Source organism: Peromyscus maniculatus, chromosome 2, assembly GCF_049852395.1.
Source record: "Peromyscus maniculatus bairdii isolate BWxNUB_F1_BW_parent chromosome 2, HU_Pman_BW_mat_3.1, whole genome shotgun sequence".
Taxonomy (NCBI): Eukaryota; Metazoa; Chordata; class Mammalia; order Rodentia; family Cricetidae; genus Peromyscus; species Peromyscus maniculatus.
In genome coordinates, this window is record NC_134853.1 from 144371146 (window position 1) to 144391843 (window position 20698).

The 20698-nt window shown below is 49.8% G+C and overlaps 2 protein-coding genes across 2 annotated transcripts in view; both read left to right on the forward strand.

Annotated features, from left to right (window-relative positions):
* Positions 1-9712: 9712 nt before the first annotated feature.
* Lsm10 (LSM10, U7 small nuclear RNA associated) lies at positions 9713-12057 on the forward strand. Its single transcript, XM_006980061.4, has 2 exons — positions 9713-9895; positions 11292-12057. Exon 2 carries the CDS (start codon positions 11316-11318, stop codon positions 11682-11684), a length of 369 nt encoding a protein of 122 aa, XP_006980123.1. The 5' UTR covers positions 9713-9895; positions 11292-11315; the 3' UTR covers positions 11685-12057.
* Positions 12058-17938: 5881 nt separating this feature from the next.
* Stk40 (serine/threonine kinase 40) overlaps positions 17939-20698 on the forward strand; it is a 41793-nt gene continuing 39033 nt past the window's right edge. The window contains exon 1 of the mRNA XM_006980065.4: positions 17939-18074. The gene's annotated coding sequence lies outside the window, so the exon portion shown is untranslated. The remainder of the gene's footprint in view (positions 18075-20698) is intronic.

Genomic DNA, 20698 nt, shown 5'->3' on the forward strand with positions numbered 1-20698 from the left:
TGTTTGTTTGTTTGAGACAGTAGCTCTGACTGTCCTGGTACTCACTATGTGACCAGGCTGGCCTTGAACAGAGATCTGCCCGCCTCTGCCTCCCAAGTGCTGAGAACAAAGATGTTCGATACCACGCGCAGCTAAATTTACAATTCTGTGTCAGGCTGCAGTTATGGCCTTCCTGAGGCACAGGTATCCTGTGGGCTGCAGGTTAGACCCACCTGTTTCTGCTAGAGGAGAAACTTCTTGAACAGCCTGCTACAAATACCAGGTGCATTCTGTTTAGCCTCCAAGCAGTCTGGCCCACAGCCTAGGACAGACGGGGTGAAGGCGAATGGAAGATTCTATGACTCTCCACATAGTCAAAGATATAGACTTCACTGTCGTCTGGGAGTGTATCCAGGAGATGGGCCACAAGCTGCCCAGAAACCACAGCCTCCTCCTGTCCTGGAGAGGTGCTGAGGACCTGAAACAGACCCGCCTTCTCAGTAAATAAACAAGATAGGCATCTCTGCTGATGAAGCAATCTCTTAGTTTTGTGCTTCTAGACCAGCACAAATATTGAGGAAAACAAGTCTATCGGCATGGTAGTTAAAGCATGGGAGTCAGGAAGGGATAATAAAAGAGAAAATAGGAATTGGTAGGTGACTCAGTGGCCCAGCACGATATGAATCCCCAGGCTCCATTCTTAACATTAAATAAATAAATAACCCTACCTAAAAATTTAACTAAGTAATACACAAGTCTCCATTTAAAATCAGACCAAAGGGTGGGCAATATAGGTCAGCAGATAAAGGTGCTTGCCACACATGCCTTGAGAACCTGAGTTCAATTCCAGACTTCATGTAAAAGTGGAAGGAGAGAATCCACTCCACAAAGTTGTCCTCTGCCTTCTACATGTGCACTGTGTCATGTGATGTACACACCATGCACTCACAAACAATAAACAAACAAACAAATAAAAACGTGCCAAAGAGGTACAGGGTCTCATACAACGCCCAGTATGGTTGGAGTTGGGACACTGTGCTCTGGTCCTGCCTCTGCCCCAAAATTCACCATGTTAGCCAGTTACCCACCATGGGCCAGTTACCCACACCGAGCATCAGTACTCTGACTGAAAGAGAGAGGTAGATTGAGTTCAGTGACTCCAATCCAGCCGGCCCAAGTGAATGTGCTAAATCTCCAGTGTAACTGTGTGTCAGGACACAGGTGTGTGGGTTCACGAGGCTCCGTGGAAAGAAGACTCAGAGGCATCTTAAGAATGAATCTAGCCTTTCATGGCTGCCGGGGTCCAGCCTCCAAGGGCTGAAAAACCTTCCCTTCACCTAAGGCATTTTTATTTACTCTCTATTTACAGTTTAGCCAGTTAACTTCCCATACCTTCAAAGCAACCTAAAAGGAGCTCCCAGAGACCAAATGCCAAGTGCAAATTACTTGATCAGGTACCATGGTTTTCTGGGTTTCCTGAACCAAGTTTTGCATAGGCCTTAGATCCTTGGGGGACTCTCTGATCCTTGACTCTCAGACAAGATTCACATCCGGTGATAAGAGAAACAAAAGGTGTAGTTAAACAAAGGAAGGATTAGGGCTAGGTGCTGCTCTCTTGAGCCAGGCCAGGAGCTCAGCAGGAATGTGCTACACTCCAGAGTCTCGGCATTGCCCCAGGTGAGACCCAGGGGTTAGAATGTCCCCACAAGGCCTGCACTCTGCATTCCTCACATTGTCCTTCCAGCTCCTTTGTGGCTGTTTCCTCTTCCTATCTGAACTGCACAGGCTGAAGAGAAGACTCAGTAGTCAAGAGCACCGGCTGCTTCCTGAGTACCCAGGATCGAGTCTCAGAACCCACATGGTGCTTCCCAACGTTCTGGAACGTCTGGAACTCCAGTACCAGGGCTTTCTTCTGGCCTTCGCAGGCACCAGGTGCACACATGTTACACAAACATGTAGGTAAAACACCTATGTACATTAAATATATAAAAAATAAAACTGTTCCCCTCTTATTCTTACCGAGTTAGAGGTGAATGAGGCAAGGTTGTAAAAAGACAAGACTTCAATAGTTGCCCAAAGAAACCTGGAATAAAAAAAAAGAGAAAAACTATTTCGCCCTCAGTTTCAAAGGAAAGTCATTTTTTTGTTGTTGTTGTTTTTGTTGTCCACAAAAGTATCTAACCATTTTTTAAATGATAAAACTTTGGCTGGGCTTGGTTGCACACATCTTTAATCCTAACACTTTCCCCACCCAGAGAGGGTCTCACTATGTAACCCTGGCTGTCCTGAAACTCACTCTGTAGACCAGGCTGGCCTCAAACTTAGAAATCCACCTACCTCTGCCTCCAAAATGCTGGGATTAAAGGCATGCGCCACTACTGCCCAGCTCTACTTTTTTTTTTTTTGAGACAAGGTTTCGGTTTCTCTGTGTAGTTTTGCTGCCTGTCCTGGATCTCACCCTGTAGACCAGGCTGGCCTCAAACTCACAGAGATCCGCCTGGCTTTGCCTCCCAAGTGCTGGGATTAAAGGCATGCGCCACCACCGCCCTGCTCGTGTGGCTTTTTAAGGCAGAGATTGCGGATCATGTGGTGGTAAGCAGTCACCTACAACACCCTGATGACATAGGACTTTACACCCAGAAGAGTGAGAGTAGGGTACTAACAGTTGTATTTTATGTGTATGGGTATTTTGCCTGCATGTATGTCTGTGTATCACATGCAGGCATGGCCCACTGATGTCAGAAAAGGACTTTGGATCCCCTGGAACTGGAGTTACAGACAGTTACGTGGTAGCCTGTGGGTCCTGGGAATTGAACCTGGGACCTCTGGAAGAGGAGCAAATGCTCTTAACCACTGAGCCATCTCTCCAGCCCCCTAATCCTAGCACTTAAAATGCTGAGGCAGGAGGAGGGGAGGGTTGTGAGTTCCAGTTCAGCTTGGGTTACATAGTCAAACCCTGACTCCAAAAATAGAAAAATGAGGTAAGATTTTTAGGTATACTGGCACTTGCCTATAATCTCAGCTCTTGGGAGGTAGAGGCCAGAGGATTGGGAGTTCAAGAGCAGCCTCAGCTACATAGGCCCAGTGTCAGCCTAGGCACATTAACATGAGACATCAACACCAGCACTGAGCTGAAACACACACCTGCTGGGTTGTCCCTGGCTCCAGATTTAAAGGCTGCTGAGTCCTGAGGACTAAGTCCATAGAGTAGTTAACAAGGATCGGAAACGGTATCTGTCCTTTGGGCAGCAGAATGTCCCCTCATACTGGAAGGGATGGTGACAGACTTGCACACACTTTCCTCTGTAACCTGCAGAAGCCCTTGGCTTCCTTCCCTGACTTGGTCAAGGGTGGAGAGGCCTCTGGCACATCAGGGAAACCCAAAGCCAGACCTTTCTTCTACCCCAAGGTCACACTCCCAGCCTGAGCTGGGTGCAGCAGGGCCGGACTGTAATCCCAGAACTCCAGAGATGGAGACAGAAGGGTCAGAAATTCAAGAGTGGAGATATAAAGCAATGGACAATCAGATTGCAACCCACAGATCCAGGGAGGCTACCTAGCAGGGGGGACCCTAGGATGACTGTGGGTTATAATAAGTTTTGGTTTCACTGGGAATGCTTTAGTGAAACACTTCACTGTTAGGATAAGAATTTGTTCTGTATCAAGCTGATGAAAGAAAATGCTGGCCATACTTTCAGGAGGGGGGCTAAAATCTTTTTAGATTATGGATTAGCCTATAGAAAAATGTCTGCCATAAATCGAACAGTGAAGAAGAAAATGAAGATGAATCTCACTTACACAACTTAACTAAAACATAGCTCTCTGAACAGATGAAGATAGGTTTCTTCTGTATCCCAGAATCTAATCAATATTTATATGTATAATTCAGCTATTATTTGGCTTAAAAGGGCTTATTGGGAAATGTTATTATTTCTACTATTTTCTACAGAGAAAATATTTTCCAGTTTCAAATAACTCTGGACTTTGGAATTATAACCTGTTTTTATGTTCAAAAAAAAAAAAACCTTTAAGTGGAAGATGCTGAAGGACCACTGAACTCGATGTTGTTTTTACATATCTATATCTGTATAAAATAATGATTATAAATGTTTGTTTTAAAAGATGAGGTGCAAATGTGAATTTAACAAGAAGTTGTAGATTTTCAACACTGTACACAAACTCCTTTGTTACAAATAAATATTTATGCTTCTAAAAAGAAAGAAAGAAAGAAAGAAAGAAAGAAAGAAAGAAAGAAAGAAAGAAAGAAAGAAAGAAAGAAAGAAAGAAAGAAAGAAAGGAAGAAAGAAAGAAAGAAAGAAATTAATTCAAGAGTGGGTTCTGGAAAGAGGGCTCAGCAGCAAAGAGCATCCTGCTCCTGTTCCTGCTCCCGCTCCCGCTCCGGCTCCTGGAGGGACCCAGGGTTTTCCTTTGTCCCCCTGGCTGGCCTAGAACTCACAGAGACTCTCTTGTTCTTCATGCAACTGTGTTTGCAGCATGGCACAGCAGCACTAGAAAAAACAAAAGAGAAAAGAACCGACAGGCTGGGTATAGGGGCACAGACCTGTCACCCAGTACTCGTGGGCAGAAGCAGGAGGATCTGGAGTTTAGAGCCAGCCTGAACTACAGGACTCCCTGTATCAAATAAGAAGTGGCAGAGCGGGGTACTGGGGGGAGACGGCCCAGCAGGTAAGAGTACTGAATACTGGATGCTCTTCCAGAGACCCAGTTGGGTTCCCAACACTCCCACAGCGGCTCACAGCCACCTGTTCATCCAGTTCTAGGGGATCGGAGGCCTGTGGGGAGAATTCCCACAGAGCTGCACCTGGTCTGGCTCCACGGGGCTAGCACCTGGTCTCAATCCACCTTTTGTTCCTCTGGTTACTCTCTAAGGGAATCTTCTGAGAGTTTCTAAGGGTACAAAGCCTACGCAGACTTGGTTGAGGAACAATCCTGAAGACTCTGATATTCCTTAACTGAGAATTTGCGTTTGGCATTGTCCCCTTGGGGAAGCTTAGGTGAGAGGTGTTGGGGACTAAGGTGACTTTGCTAAAAGATGGGGGTGGGGGAGTGGGTGGTGGTGGTGGCACATGCCTTTAGTCCCAGAACTTGGGAGACAGAGCCAGGAGGATCTCTGTGAGTTCAAGGCCAGCCTGGTCTACAGAGTAAGTTCCAGGACAGGCACCAAAACTACACAGAGAAACCCTGTCTCGAAAAACAAACAAACAAAAGACCCTTTACTAAACTACAGTGGACCAGTCCCTAGGGATGAATCCCCCTACAGCTGGGAAAGGCTAAAGATTCGTTCTCGGGGTGCCCCTGTCTCTTGATTCCACAGACCGGAGTGAACCCACACCCACACTCGATATACAACAAACACCCTCTTCTGGCCACGTTCGGTACTGCACAAGCAGGGTGTACTCCATATGCTCAGGCACACACACATAAAAGCAATAATATAAAAGGGGGTGGATGGAGGGAGGGAGGGAGGGAGGGGCAGGTGGAAAGGAGAAAGGGAATAACAGAAATTGCCATGATTACTGAAGGTACCCAGCTTAGGTAGTTTAAAAAGTAGTGGTAGCAAGCCACAAAAATAAGAAAACCTACTTTTGGTAAGGTCTGGGTGAATCTGTCCCCTGGTGACTTCCACGTACCAGTAGGACATGAGAACATGCCACAGAGATTCCTGGAGAAAGGACATCTGTAGAGCAGTCTGGGCTGAGTGATGGGCATGGGACTCAGAGTGGCTCAGTAGGCAACATGGATGGGGGCTGGACCCGGGGAGCCCGGTGGAGCGTTGTCCTCAGGTCTAAAGGGAGCCTTAGCAGTTTGCCCCCGGTCCCTTTCCTGCACAGGTAACACTCTGACCTAGATTCTGATGGGAAATGTTGTTTCCATAGATTACGTGGGGACCCCGAGGGTATCCCACGCATGCAGAGAAACATGCTGGCATGCTGGGCAGATGCAGCGGCGGGCTGGCAGGCGCCCCACTCCATGCGGGCATGGCAGAGGGGCGGCAGGTGGACATTCACAACCCAGATACTATATCCTCAAGGAAATGGTTTATTATAATAGAGAGACGGAGAGAAGATAGGAAAGAGGGAAAGAGGAGAGAAGAGAGAAAGAACGAGGTGGGGGTAGAGGAGTACACGCCTCATGAGAGTGGAGAGAGAGAGACAGAGAGACAGAAAGAGAGAGGAAGGTGTGGAGTTTCTCCTTAAGAAGAGGCTTCTAAGTCAGGACACAGGGTGGTCCCAAGGGGTGGGATTTCAAGGGGGCAGGTCAGAATATTAACAGTAGTTGTCTATGGTTTTTTGTTTGGTTGGTTCTTTGTTTTTCAGGAACTCGGAAGCCACTCAAACTGGTTAAAACCCCCAGTCCTTCCCCTAGGCCTGTGCAAGTGTCCCGTGGGCGGCCTTTGAATCTGGACCAAACTCCACACAAGAGGAAAACTGTGGAATTTTCAGGGCAGGTATCCTGTGATGATCCGGGTAGTCTGATAACCCCTGTGCAGAACACAACGCATTCACATCTTTCCCCCAGTTGTTTTCTCTACAGATCAAGCCATCCGGTCTAGGGAAGGCAGGTTTGGGGGTGGGGGGCTCTGTCTTATATTTGGATGCCCCATGAATAAGCTTTTTCTTTTTTCAAAACTCATAATTTCAGTGATTGGCATAACACACAGTGAGTCAAGCAGACCTTACTTGGTAACAATATGATCAGATAGAGAAGGACCAGGGCCAGCAAGGTGCTCCCCAGTATTTGGGAGGAAGAAGCCAGAGGTTCAGATCCAAGGTCCTCCGGGCCATAATGAATTCAAGGCAGCATCGGCTACAGGAGACCCAGTCTCAAAGCAAAAATCTCACTAAAAACAAATAACTCACTTTTAAAAAAAGATTTATTACATATATAGTATTCTGTCTGCATGTATGCCTGCAGACCAGAAGAGGGCGTCAGATCTCATTATAGATGGTTGTGAGCCATCATGTGATTGCTGGAAATTGAACTCAGAACCTCTGAAAGAACAGCCATTGCTCTTAACCACTGAGACATCTCTCCAGCCCAAATAACTCACTTTCCCCCCAACCCCTTACAGGGTTTCTCTGTGTAGCTTTGCGCCTTTCCTGGAACTCACTCTGTAGCACAAGCTGGCCTCAAACTCACAGAGATCCACCTGTCTCTGCCTCCTGAGTGCTGGGATTAAAGGTGTGCGCCACCACTGCCCGGCCATAACTCACTTTTTAAAAAGTTATTTTTCAGCCAAGAGTGGTAGCACTGTGGAGGGTCCAAAGTAGCTTGACCACATGCTTAGGGGCCCAGACACAGCTGCCATGACAGGCTTACTGGCAGGTACCACCCAGTCCCCAGAAAAAGCCATAAGCTGACCCCATCCAGGGAGGGCCAGCATCTAAGGGGAAATATCTGACATTCCAAACATTTTCAGCACACACCTATACCCCTAGGCAAATGTCAGCCAATCAGGGTCCTGAACCTGAAAATCCCTCACCTCCTACCTCTACTATGAGCACCTGGGCTTGGCACTCTCCGGTAGTGATCATACCACTGTGTCGGACACACGGAGGGTCCAAGCTTCAACTTACTTGAATAAAGGCTCTTTGCTTTTTTTTTTTTTTTTGGTTTTTCGATACAGGGTTTCTCTGTGTAGCTTTGCGCCTTTCCTGGAACTCTCTTTGGAGACCAGGTTGGCCTTAACTCCCAGAGATCCGCCTGGCTCTGCCTCCCAAGTGCTGGGACTAAAGGCGTGCGCCACCACTGCCCGTCGGTGCTTTTACATACAGGATTCGGTGTCTGTGGTGGTGGTCTTTTGGGGGTTCCTGAGATCTGGGTATAACAGCGCATTCTTATAATCCTGGCACTTGGGAGGCAGAGGTAGGCAGATCTCTGTGAGTTTGAGGCCAGTCTGGTCTACAGAACAAGTTTCATGACAGCCAGGATGATATAAAGAGACCCAGTCTCAAACCCAGCCTCCTAAAAAATGAAAGAAGAGCAGTGCACCCACTGCTTTTGCAGAGAACCTGAGTTCCAAGTACTCACATCCATCAAGTAATTTACAACAGGCTCACAACTATAACTCCAGTTCCAGGGGATCAGACATCCTCTTCTGGCCCCTGTAGCCAACACACACACACACACACACACACACACTTTTTATTTTTTATTTATTTATTTATTTTATTTTTTTGTTTTTTGTTTTTTTGGTTTTTCGAGGCAGGGTTTCTCTGCGTAGCTTTGCGCCTTTCCTGGAGCTCACTTGGTAGCCCAGGCTGGCCTCGAACTCACAAAGATCCGCCTGGCTCTGCCTCCCAAGTGCTGGGATTAAAGGCGTGCGCCACCACCGCCCGGCATTATTTATTTATTTTTTTAAAGATTTATTTATTATGTATACAGTGTTCTGCCTGCAGGCCAGAAGAGGGCGCCAGATCTCATTACAGATGGTTGGAGCCACCATGTGGTTGCTGGGAATTGAACTCAGGACCTCTGGAAGAACAGCCAGTGCTCTTAACCACTGAGCCATCTCTCCAGACCCCGACTTTTTATTTTTTTTTTTTTAGACAGGGTTTCTCTGTGTAACAGCCCTAGCTGTCTTGGAACTCGCTCTGTAGACCAGGCTGGCCTTGAACTCACAAAGATCCGCCTGCCTCTGCCTCCCAAGTGCTAGGATTAAAGATGTATGCCACCCCCACCCCCACCCCACTCTCCCCCTGGCCACACAGACTTTGTAAATAAAGATGTTATTTTTAGGATCTGGAGAGTCGGCTCAGCTGTTAAGAGCACATCCTGCTCTTTCAGAGGACCTGAGTTTTAGGCTCCAGCACCCATATCAGAAGGCTCACAGTCACCCGTGCCTGCCGTTCCAGGGAACTGACGCCTTCTGAACTGAGGTCAGTCACCTCTCACACATGGCAGACCTTCGCACAGACACATACAAACAGGTAAATTAAAATAAATCCGCTGGGCAGTGGTGGCGCACGCCTTTAATCCCAGCACTCAGGAGGCAGGCGGATCTCTGTGAGTTCGAGGCCAGGTTGTTGTACAGAGTGAGTTCCAGGACAGCCAGGGCTGTTTCACAGAGAAACTCTGTCTTGAAAAACCAAAAGATAAAATAGAGAAAGAGAGAGAGAGCAAGAGAAAATATGTAAAAATTAAAGTAAATCTTACTAGATTTTATTTTTAATTGTTAATTAGTTACAGGCAGTTGTGAAATTTGCCAAACTTTGGCCATCTGCAATAGTATAAGCTTAAGTGCCAAAGCTTAGCAGCTAAACCATGTCTCCATAGCTCTGTGTTTTCCTTTTTGAGACAAGGGTCTATCGATGCAGCCCTGTTGTTCTGGAACTCTCTATGTAGACCAGACAGACTGGCCTCGAACCCACAGAAATCCACCTGCCTCTGCCTCTGGAGTAGTTGGAATCAAGGGGTGTGCCACCATGCCCGGCCAAATTCCGCAGTTTTAATCAGGTGAAGAACGTTCGTTCATCTTTTTTTTCCCCTTGGGATTATTTTCTTACGAATGCTCTCTCCCACCCAGCACCATCAGCTCAGCAGGCCATTATGAGCCACAGCTCCAAGCCCCAAGCCTACAAAGGTGGGAAAGCGGAGACGGAGGAGGGGGTGGGGCGTGAGGTGCGCGGGGCCTCTTGGGACTTGTAGTCCGCGGCCTGCGAGGCGCATGCTCTGACGTGCTAGGGCTCCTGCGGTTGCCATGGCTTCCCTGAGCCGAGGTGGGTGGCGCAGCTAGACGCGGGCGGGCTTTGGCGGCGTCGCGCGCGGAAAGCGGAAGGCATCACGCGGTGGGTCGAGCGGTCTACTGTGGGGACCAGGGCGCGCTGGAACCCGGACCGCCTCTTCCCCTGGAGCACTGGCTTGCGGACTCTTCTTCCCAAACCCCTTACGCGCGGTGAGGAGAGGGGCGCTCTCGGCACCCGGTTTCCGGGATGGAACTAACAAGCTTGACCGCTAGTGGCAAGCCCCCAGGCCTCCCGTCCTGGAAGTGGCGGAGCCGGAGTTAAAGTCTGGACCTGCCTGGAAGTCTCAAAGACTGTTCTTTTGGATTTTGTTTGTGCTAAGGCCGGGTGTCACTCTGTAGAGCCGACTGGTCTGGAACTCGGAGATCCGCCTGCCTCTGCCTCCCGAGTGCTGGGATTAAAAGCGTGCGTCTTGGCTAGGCTTGGCTTGTTTTGTCTTGAAACAGTGTCGCACTTCATAGTCCAGGTTGATGTGGAGCTCACGATGTAGTTCAGGCCGGCTTGGAACTCGGGATGCTCCTACTTCTTAAATCTGGGGAGTGATAGTATTACAAGTGTGCACCACCGTGCTTCGCTAGATTACGACGTATTAACAGGTCCCTGGCAGAAGGACAAACACAAACTACAATTTACAGCAGTGGTTCTCAAGCTCATTGGCACATTAGAATTATCTGGGGTGCTTTTAAAAACCAGTGTAAATTTAGCTGGGGTGGTGATGGTGGTGGTGGTGCACGTCTTTAATCCCAGCATGAGGGAGGCAGAGAGAGGGCAGGTGGATCTCTGTGAGTTCAGGATGAGTTCCAGGAAAGGCTCCAAAGCTACACAGAGAAACCATGCCTCGAAAAAAACAAAACAAAAAATAGTATAAACTTCAAATGAAAAAAAAAACATTTAAATAATTAAATAAAGTAGTATAAACAGGGCATAGTGGGGCAGGCCTTTAATCCCTGCACTAGAGAGGCCGAGGCAGGCTCATCTCGTTGAGTTTCAGGCCAGCCTGGTCTACAGAGTGAGTTCCAGGAAGCCAGGACTACATAGAGAGATATCTTATCTCAAAATAATTAAAAAATAGGATACCTTGCGGGAGTGTGGTGGTACACATCTTGAATCCCAGCACATGTGAGGAAGAGGCTTGTGGATCTTTGTGAGTTCCAGACCAGATTGCTTTACATATCAAATTCGGGCTAGTCAGAGCTATATGAGACCTTAAAAAAAAAAAAACAAAAACAACCTGGTTGTGGTGGCCCACACCTTTAATCCCAGCACTTGGGAGGCAGCCTGGTTTACAGAGTGAGTTCCAGGACAGCCAGAGCTGCACAGAGAAACCCGCCTCTAAAACAAGCAAACAAAACAACAAAACAAATAAAAAAACCCTGGGCCTCTCCTCCCCAACCAAATGAATCTAGATCTCGGGTGTGTGGGATGTGGAGGCCAGGCAAAAATTTCCACAGGGGATTCCAGTCCACAGGGAGGCCTCTGGACCACTGGTGTGGAGCTGCAGGGCATGGCAGAGGTGAGTTACATCTGTCTGTGTGCTCCTGCCCACAGTGAGCAGCCAGCCAATGTGGAACAATGGCACTGAGCCACTCCGTGAAGGAGCGAACCATCTCCGAGAACAGTCTGGTCATCCTGTTGCAGGGCCTCCAGGGCAAGATAACCACCGTGGACCTTCGAGATGAGAGTTCAGCCCGAGGACGCATTGACAATGTGGATGCTTTCATGAACATCCGCCTGGCCAATGTCACCTATACCGACCGCTGGGGACATCAGGTTGAGCTGGATGACCTCTTTGTGACAGGTCGTAACGTCCGATACGTCCATATCCCGGATGACGTGGACATCACCGCCACCATCGAGCAGCAGCTGCAGATCATCCATCGTGTTCGCAACTTTGGTGGCAAGGGTCAAGGTCGGCGAGAGTTCCCCTCCAAAAAGCTGTGAAGCTGTGTCCTCACTGAACTCCCCAGTACCACCTCAGGGTCCTCCAGTGTTCTGAGCCAACTCCCTGCCACCCTTCCCTACCAATGACCTGGTGTCTTGAGCGACACCGGTCACAGCTGCCTTTCATAGGGTTCCACTTTCCAGACACACTCTGGGACCCAGAATTCTTTCTGTCTGTGGCCTTGGGGTAGGTGACAATCCCTCTGTTTGATCATTTCCATCTGGAATCTCCATTTATGGACTGACCACGTCTGTCAAGGAGTAATCCATTCTGCCAGTGAGGATTATTGTGTTTGGAGTGAATCACCTCTAACTCTCCACTTCTCTTGGCGTTTGTTTCTTTTCTCATAAAACCCAACTTGGATATACACAAGTCTCTGCCTGATGCTGCCTGGTGTACACTGGGCATCTTGTAGCCTCTGTGAGGTAGCAGGGTGCAGGGTCCAAGCTGGGGAGCACACCGGGTGTACCTAGAATGTGGCCCAAGCAGTAGGAGTTTAGGTTGCCCAGGGAACATGAAGAAACCTACTAGGAATACTCAATGCAGTCAGGTGCAAAGTGGTCTTTCTGTTGAGAGTCTTGGGGAAGGGGCTGTAATCTTACTGTTATTTCCTGAAGCTGAGAGTCTGGGGCATCCTGGGCGCTCTCTTCAGGCTTGAGAGTTCAGCTAACAATACATCAGTCCCAGCCAGGCATAGTGGTTTACAGGTATAATCCTGGCTCTCAGGAGGCTAAGGCAGGAGGACCAGCATGGGCCGAGACAGAAATCCTGTCTCAAGACACAAAAATGAGCCGGGTGGTGGTGGCCACAGCACACACCTTTAAACCCAGCATTTGGGAGGCAGAGGCAGGTGGATCTCTCTGAGTTCACTGGCCTACAGAGTGAGTTCTAGGATAGCCAGGGATACACAGAGAAACCCTGTCTTAGAAAAAACAAAACAAACAAAACAGTTCAAGAAGCAAGGAAATGGTCCAAGGAAGTAAAACAGAGATAGAAAAGGAACCCGTACAAAGATCTTGAGGTAGGAAAGCTTGTGGTGAATAGCAGTTCTGTGTGTCTACAGTGAGAAGGGCAGGTGGGCAGATCAGTGAGAGATGGGTAAGTAACGTGAGGCTGTGGGCAAGGAGGGCTGGATACTCCTCGAGAGGAGGCCTTGTTGGAGATCGAACCCAGGCCCTGTGTTAAGTATAAAGTCTTACCAGCTGAATATTCCTCAGGTCCTGGTTCCAATTTCTGAGACCCTGCCCCCAGAAAAAAAAAAGTAGAATTTGTTTTCTTAACCCATTCTGCCTTCTGTTTTGCCCACCTCAGAAACTTGTGTTACCAATCCCCTTATTTTCTTAATTTGGATCCTAAGGGCTTCCCTACCCTGACAGGGAGTCTCATTTGGGGTCATCTAATTAGCATGCCATCCACTGAGATTCTGGGGTTGATATCAACCGTCAAAGGTTGCTCCCTGACCAGAAGACCCCCCTTCATCAGTCACTCCTGACTCAAATGTTAGGCTTTTTTTTTTTTTTTTTTTTTTTGGAGCAAGGTCTCACTATGTAGCCCTGACTGTCATGGAACTTGACATGTAGACCAGGCTGGCCTCAGACTCAACTCCACCTGTCTCTGCCCCTTGAGTGCTGAGATCAAAGGCGTGCATCATGTGTGTCTGAGTGTTCTGCCTACATGTATGTACAGGCACCATGTGTATAACTGGTGTCCTCAGAGGTCAGAAGAAGGCATTGGCTACCCTGGAACTGGAATCATGGACAGTTGTGATCCCGTCGTGTAGGCACTGGCATGGAATCTGGGTCCTGTGCAAGGACAACCTTAACTGCTAAGCCTTCTCTCCAGCATGGAATTTTTTTTTTCTTTGTTATGTTTTTGTTTTTCGAGACCGTTTGTGTAGCGCCGGCTGTCTTGGAACTTGCTCTGCAGACCAGGCTGGCCTCAACTCAAGAGATCTACCCTTGGAGTTTGCCTGGCTCCTTTCTTTCAAAGACAAGAGTTTCTCTTTGTAGCCATGGCTGAACTGGCCTTCATGTGGATCAGACCGACCTCCAACTCACAGCTTCTGCCTCTGAAGTGCTGGGATTAAAGATGAGATCCACTACACCCAGCACTGTTAGGCTTTTGTTTGTTTTTTGAGATAGGATCTCAGGTGTACTAGCCTGGCCTTGAACTCTTGGTCTTCCTGCTTCCACCTCCCAAGTTCTGGTATCACAGGAGTACACCACTGCAGCCAGCTTAGGTGTCAGGTTCTTTTCTGCTTTCCTCAGGTCCTGTTAGGCCCAAGAAGTTCTTGGATCTTAGATCAGTTAGGTCAAATGCAGCCCACAGCTCCAGAGTTACATCTCTGGAGAGTCTTGTTGCCTCACAGAGGGCAGTGAGCCAGCTCCTGTCTCTGAGCAGCTCCTGAGTCCCAGCTGCTTGCTCATTCTCCCTCCCCTCGTCTGTCTATCTGTCTCTATACACACACACACACACACACACACACACACACACACACACACACACACACACACACACACACACACACCCTAGTCTCAGGTTCCCACATTCACTTGTTTCTCCATAGAAATTCTTTCCATTCCTACTTGAAGGCTGGGCTTTTGGAATTCAGAAACTAAAAATAGTCTCTGCATTCTGTTGTGTCTTCTATTCCCTGAGGTAACAAATGGGGAGTGACCTAGTTGTGAACAAGAGGGACCCAGGAACACCAAGGAAAAGATGGCTGTGTGTTTCAAGATGGCATTGGGGTCTAGAATGCCATGGCATTTGCTCAAGCTTTCACATCCACCCTTCCTGCAGCCAAAGTGTGTGTGTGGGGGGAGGGTCTCAGTGATGGCAGAACCCCCAAGAACTGTGAATGCTCAAGCAGCTTTGTTCATATCCATCTCTCATTCTTAGAATTTGTGGGGGAGGGGAGGGAGAATTTGAGGGGGCTGCCGTATGTAGGGAGTAGCCCACTGAAGCTCCGAGAGCTAGATGGGCATGTAGCTTATGTGTTGGCTCACGCCCGAGACATACAGGGGACATTGATATTGCCACCTCTTGGCGTGGCTCAGCAGATGGGACTTAAACCAGTCCAGTGAGCTCTAGTCGGGCAACCCTGGCTGAAGGGCCAACAGGGATAACCAGGGCCCTTGAAGTTTTCATGAATGTTCCAGAAGGCCCTAGAGATACAGTACAGTATGTGAAGAGTGATGAAAGCAGCTTGGACTCCGCAAGGGGGTAGAATTATACCAACAGCAAGGTGGGCATGCTCACTAGCTAGCTCTGACCACCCACTTAATGCCTGTGAGATAAGACTGTGTAAGTGCCCAGCGGGGGGTGGTGGGGTGGTGGTGGTGGTGGTGGCGGTGGCATGCCTTTGGCCCTAGTGCGCAGAGGCAGGTGGATTTTGAGTTCAAGGCCAGCCTGGTCTGCCTATACAGTGAGTTCTAGGCCAGAGATACATAGTAAGACCCTGTCCCCAAAGTTGGGGTGGGGGCAGGAGGAAAGGTGTTATTAATGAAAAGGATAAAATGACCTTTGGAGGTAAGAACAGTTAAAAGTCTTGAAAGGTGGAAAGGCTAAGAACCATGGGCCCACTCCATTATGTCATGGCTGGAGAAATAGGCTCCGAGAGGGAGGAGACTCTTTCCCCAGCCCGTGGGCAGGTTAAATCAGTGCTGCAGAATGGTGGTCAGAAGTAGTCACGGCTGCTATGCCCTGTGTTGGGAGCTTGGTGAGCTCCACAGGGACAGAGCTGCAGTCTCACCCTGTGAATCAGCAGCCTCAGCCTCATCAGAGAGATGTACAAAACGATGTGCTCAAGGTGAACAACAGAATGGGGATTTGAAATCAGGCCGGCTAGTACCAGAGTCCATAAAATTTTGTGTTTGTTTTTAACACACGGTCTCACGTAGCATAAGCTGGCCTTGACTTGACTGTGACGCCACTGGATCTGGTGGTGCGGGCCTATAATCCAGGCGGATGGGCAGATTAAGGCAGGATACAAGTTCAAGGCCAGCTGGTACCATAGACTGAATGGAGGGGCCAGTGTGAGCAACTTACTGAGACTCTGTCTCAAAAACAAAAGCACTGGAGACAAAGCTCAGTGGTGAAGTAGCTATATACCATGGAAGAGGCCATAGGTTCAGTCCTAAGCACCAAAAAAGGCAAAACCAAAAAACACCAAACCTTGCCATACTCAGGGCTTGGAACCAGCCACTAAGGAGAGCTGGGGTTCTGAATCCTGAAGAAGCTCCTGGGGCTGAGGTCTTCTCCCCTCCTCCTGCGACAGTCCAATCTGCCTGTACCTCGTCAAGAAGCCATTCTGAACTGTTATGACAGGTGTCCCTGTGTTGTGGCAGCACCATCTGCCAGGGAACCGGAGTAGACGAGCCAGCAGGAAACTGTCACCACACATGTATGTCCCAGAGATCCTGGAGTTGGTGTCCTGATGACAGTTTTTTTTTTAATCTCCTCTGGCTGGCACATTTAGTTTCTATTCCTTATCCCCCTTCCCTCCTCTGCTTTGTTAGAAATCCTCTATTTCAAGTCGGCTGAGGGTATACAGGGAGTGGGGACGGACGGTGGTGTTGGCACCCAGCGTTCACCTTACTGATAATCTGGAAAAGCCAAAACCCATTCCTGTCAGAGTCTTTCCCTTGTCAGGGAGAGGAGCAGAGTGGGCCTGGCTTCTGGATGCCTGCCTTTGGGTCATGTGCCTCACAGAGGCTCCCTGACTGAGATCAGTGGGCATTTATAGGGTGTGATGGGCTGATCTGAAATTTATTGGGTCCTCACAGAGATGGTTATCTCCATTTGCACTTAGTTACCTAGCTTGTAAGTGATACAACAGCGATTCAAACTCTCACCTTTTTGGAATCCACCAAACTTTCTTCAAACCACAACCCAACCTTTGTTGGCTGAGTGTCATTGCAAAGGTCACTCCCCCTCCGAGCACTAGCTTCTGCAACTCTCTAAAGCCTCTAAAGTGCTTCACTTTGCATAAGAAACGACCTTGGGCCAGGAGATGGTGGCGCACGCCTTTAATCCCAGCACTTGGGAGGCAGAGGCAGGCGGATCTTTATGAGTTCGAGGCCAGCCTGGGCTACCAAGTTTGTTCCAGAAAAGGCGCAAAGCTACCGGGGGGGGGGGGGGCGGGGGGGGGGAGAGGAAACGACCTTGGGAGCTGCTCTGATTACTGTTGTTATTCAGCCTTATCCACCAAGCATTCAAAGGAACTAAGAAAGGAATATTGGCTGGGACAGCTAGACTTCCATTAAGACCAGCCTTCATGTCCCGGCAATACCTTGTGAGAGGACAAATGCACGCTTACCTCTAGCAGTGCATAGGCGTGGCTATGTGTGTCTACTCGTGGATACAGAATGACCCGGGAGAGGGGAGGAAAAAACTGAGAGTCGTCTAGCACCCGTTAGCTCCGAGACAAAGGAATGGGACTATGGCTGCTGGTATTGCTGCCACCGAGCCCTTCTGGCTGCTTCTACATGGCAGTGGAGGGAAGCCAGGCTTTCCGAGGGCCCCCAGTGAGTCACCAGACTGATGCAATCCCTTTAAAGGGCTCATCTGCTGGTGCAAGAAGCTGATTCATGGAGGGCGTGATTGCTGGAGGAGGAGAAAGGGACGGAAACTGTGGCAGGAGGGAGTGAGGTAGATAACCGGTTGGGATCGATCACTGGAACTCTTCACTGTAATCTCCCTGAACAAGACTCTAGGGATGTCCAGGGTGAACTTGGCCATCCTCGGGGCTTCTAAAGAGCCTAAAGTGAAATGAATTGTGAGCGTAGCGACAGCAATTCCTGTCTTCTCTTGAACCCAACCTAAGCGCTTTATCTCCAGAAGCCGAGACACGAGGATCAAGGAAATGCCGCTTTTCTAAAGAATGCAGTACAGTCGGCGATTCTTGCAGCCACTACAGACGTCCCCAACCCCAGCAAAGCGAGACTAGGGTTAGCAAGGTTCTGCAGAGGCGAGGCTGGGCGGCGCCTCCGTTCCAGCCCCCGTAGATGTAGATTAGAGGTAAGTACCGCCCCTTGACTGTCCAGTCGTTTTACAGATTCCGACCCAGACTCCACCCAGAACCAATCGGCGATCTTATCTGGGCCTCCTGCCTGAAGGCTTCCGCCCGTCCTCAAGATGGCGCCCCAACCCCGGACTCAGGCGAGGGGGCGGGGAGTGGGGCCGCGGGACGATGCGTCACTTCCGTTGTCAGGTGGCGGCGCCGCAGCCATGGAGGGAGGCGGCGGCGGCGGCTCCGGCGGCTGCGCTGGGAGGCGGCGGTGAGTGTCTCCCACGCCCCCGGCCCGGCCCCGGCCCCCGGGACGGAGTGCCGAGCAGCCCCGGCTCCGGGCTGCGGACTATGGGCGAACAGCGCTGAACCCGCGGGAAAGGTGAGTCCGGGGTCCTGGGACGCGGAGCCGGGTGGGGGCTGAATGCTGGTGGGGCGGGCCTCGGTGACCGTGGCGGGGGGACCCCGGTGACAGCCCGAAGCTGTCCAGCGCGACAAGAACGGCACTGGCCAATGTTCCCTCCGCCGCCGCCGGTGGCTGGGGTCTGTCTTTCCCGGCGGGGGCGGCGGCGGCGGGGGCGGCGACCGCCGGGAGCCTGGGTCTCGGCCGCAACCCCGGGGAGTGGGCACTGCCCGCCTTGCCCCAGACCCACTCAGCCTGTCACTGAAGTAGCCGGCTTTGGACCCACGCTGAGTTTTCCCCTGGAGAGACACCCACCCCTCCGCCTCTCCATGCTTCTCTCCTGACCTAGCGAGTGACTTGAAAGTTAGGACGAGTCCCCAGGGAGAGCCAGCCAAGGCTTTCCTCCCGGAGCCCTCACCCGTTGGCACCGACACCATCGCTGCCGGGGAATTCTCACATCCTGGGCGGCGTTCAGGTGCGAGTCACAGCTACCTGCTTGCCAGATCCACGTTGGGCCGGTCTTCACCGTGGGAGAGCCTGCTGTGGTCAGTGTTTCACCTGCCGTCCTGGTCAGGCCCGCCCATTCCTACGCTGCTCGGCCCCACCTTTCAGCATTGGGTAGGAGCTTTCGGATTCCCGGTGGCTTCTCTGTCCACCCCCACCCCCCAGGTTGTTGGCGGAAGGAAGAGATGACAGCCGCCTGCCTTCAGTGGCAGGATAGACTTTGCTCTGTTTTAAGCCACTGAAGGAAACCGGTTGGCTTTGCTGGTTTGGAGAATCATTGAAGAGGGTAGTCATGCTGGGCTGGGCGCCTTTCCCTCTTGACTGAGTAGTTTTGCATGAGATAAGGAAGAGCTAAACCGTCGGGTCCAGTGCTGTGAGTTCCTCCTGCCTTCCTTTATGACACTGTGATGCCAGTTTATAGATTAGACCTAGATCTGCCGGAGATAGCCCTCATTCATTCATTCATTCATTCATCACATAACAAAAGGGTCTTGCCTACCGAGGTAAGTGCTGTGTAGTATTGGTAGGCTTTGGAGTCATACTCCCTAAATTCTGGAATTAAAGGTGTGGGTCACCATTCCCAATACTCACTAAGTTCAAATTCTGGTGCAGCAGCTTTCTGCTTTTGTGACCCTGGACGCTTTGTCTCAGTGTCCTCATTTGGAAAACATCGGTAATGATAAAAGAATTGTTATGGAGAGTTAAGAAGTTAACGAACAGCACAGATAAGAGATTCTTATCTGAACTGGTTCACTGTCTAGTTAGAGGGAACTGACCTGCAAGCAGATGCTTGTAATGTGATCTACAAAAAAGCAGCAGGAACTGAATGCAGAGGGGGCCCAGGAAGGGACGCTGCTAGCTTAGTCTGGGACCTGGAAGCATGGAGTGGAGGGGGCTTAGGAAGAGTGGACAGTGTTGACCGGAGTTCAGCTAGAAGGAGAGGAAGGGGGTCTTAGTCAGGAGAGAATAAAGTGGAAGATGCTGTATGGAGAGAATTACAGAGGCAGAGAGCAGAACATTAGAGTTTATTCAGAAACCTCAGCTTGCTCAGGAGAGTGGTTGGAAGCCGACATAGTACAAAGGGAAGCAAAAGAAGTTGATGAGGAAATGAAGCTCTCATTGATAATTTGAGACTTGATGCCCAGTGCAGTGAGAGGCTAGTACAAAGCGTTCAGCCAGGGAGTAACATGACTGGATCCATGTTTTAGATAGCTTTCTCTGCTCAGGAGAGATGAAGGGCTGAAGAGGATGAAAGAGCCAGAGACCTCGTCAGAGACCACCACCCTTTCCCAAGAGGAGAGTTGCTATAGGCATAATGGATCTGCCTTGAGGAGGCACCATTTGCAACCAGTGTTAGGTGGCTAACCCTTTGCAGGGCCTGGCACACGTGCCCTTTTCTGTCTGAGATTGCAGGTTGCCTAAACAGCTGGAAGGAAGGGCTTCCCTCCCAGAAGGCCAGTTGTGAGGGTGCTACGTTTTCACTCGTGCCTTTAATGGATAAGACAGGAGGTTGTAGAGGCTCAAACGGATCTGGTTCTGATCCCAGCCCTACTAGCCTCTAGGGGCTACATCATCTCTCTATGCCCAGAATTCACATTGTAAAAAGAAAAAGTGGGACTACTTCCCCCAGAAGGGCAGTTGGGAGGATTAAGATAGATGTTGCAGGGTTAGTATTCAGCATGCACTGGGTAGTAAATGCTTGATAAAAGATAGTTTCATTGCCCGCTGCTGAAGATAGATCTGGGGATGACTTTAAGCAATTCACGGGATCTAGAGCGGTGGCCCACTGAGCTGTCAGGACTGTCCTGAGGGGTTCTGAGAGCACTGAATTTTATCGTATTCTTTCTGGAAAAAAAATGGGGGGTGGTCGGCAGTATTGCATGGGTGGGTTGACCTGCTGTTTTAGAGATGGTTTCATTGATGGGGTGCATTCTGTCATTCTAGGATACATCCTCTACCATCTTGAGTGTAACTGATTGAACAGGCTTTTATCTGGACTGACTTTCAAATTATTTGTTGTTGGTGTATGTGTGAGGTTGCATGAGTGTATGTTGACTGAGTGCATGTGTCTGTGGAGGTCAGAAGGTGCCAGACCTCCT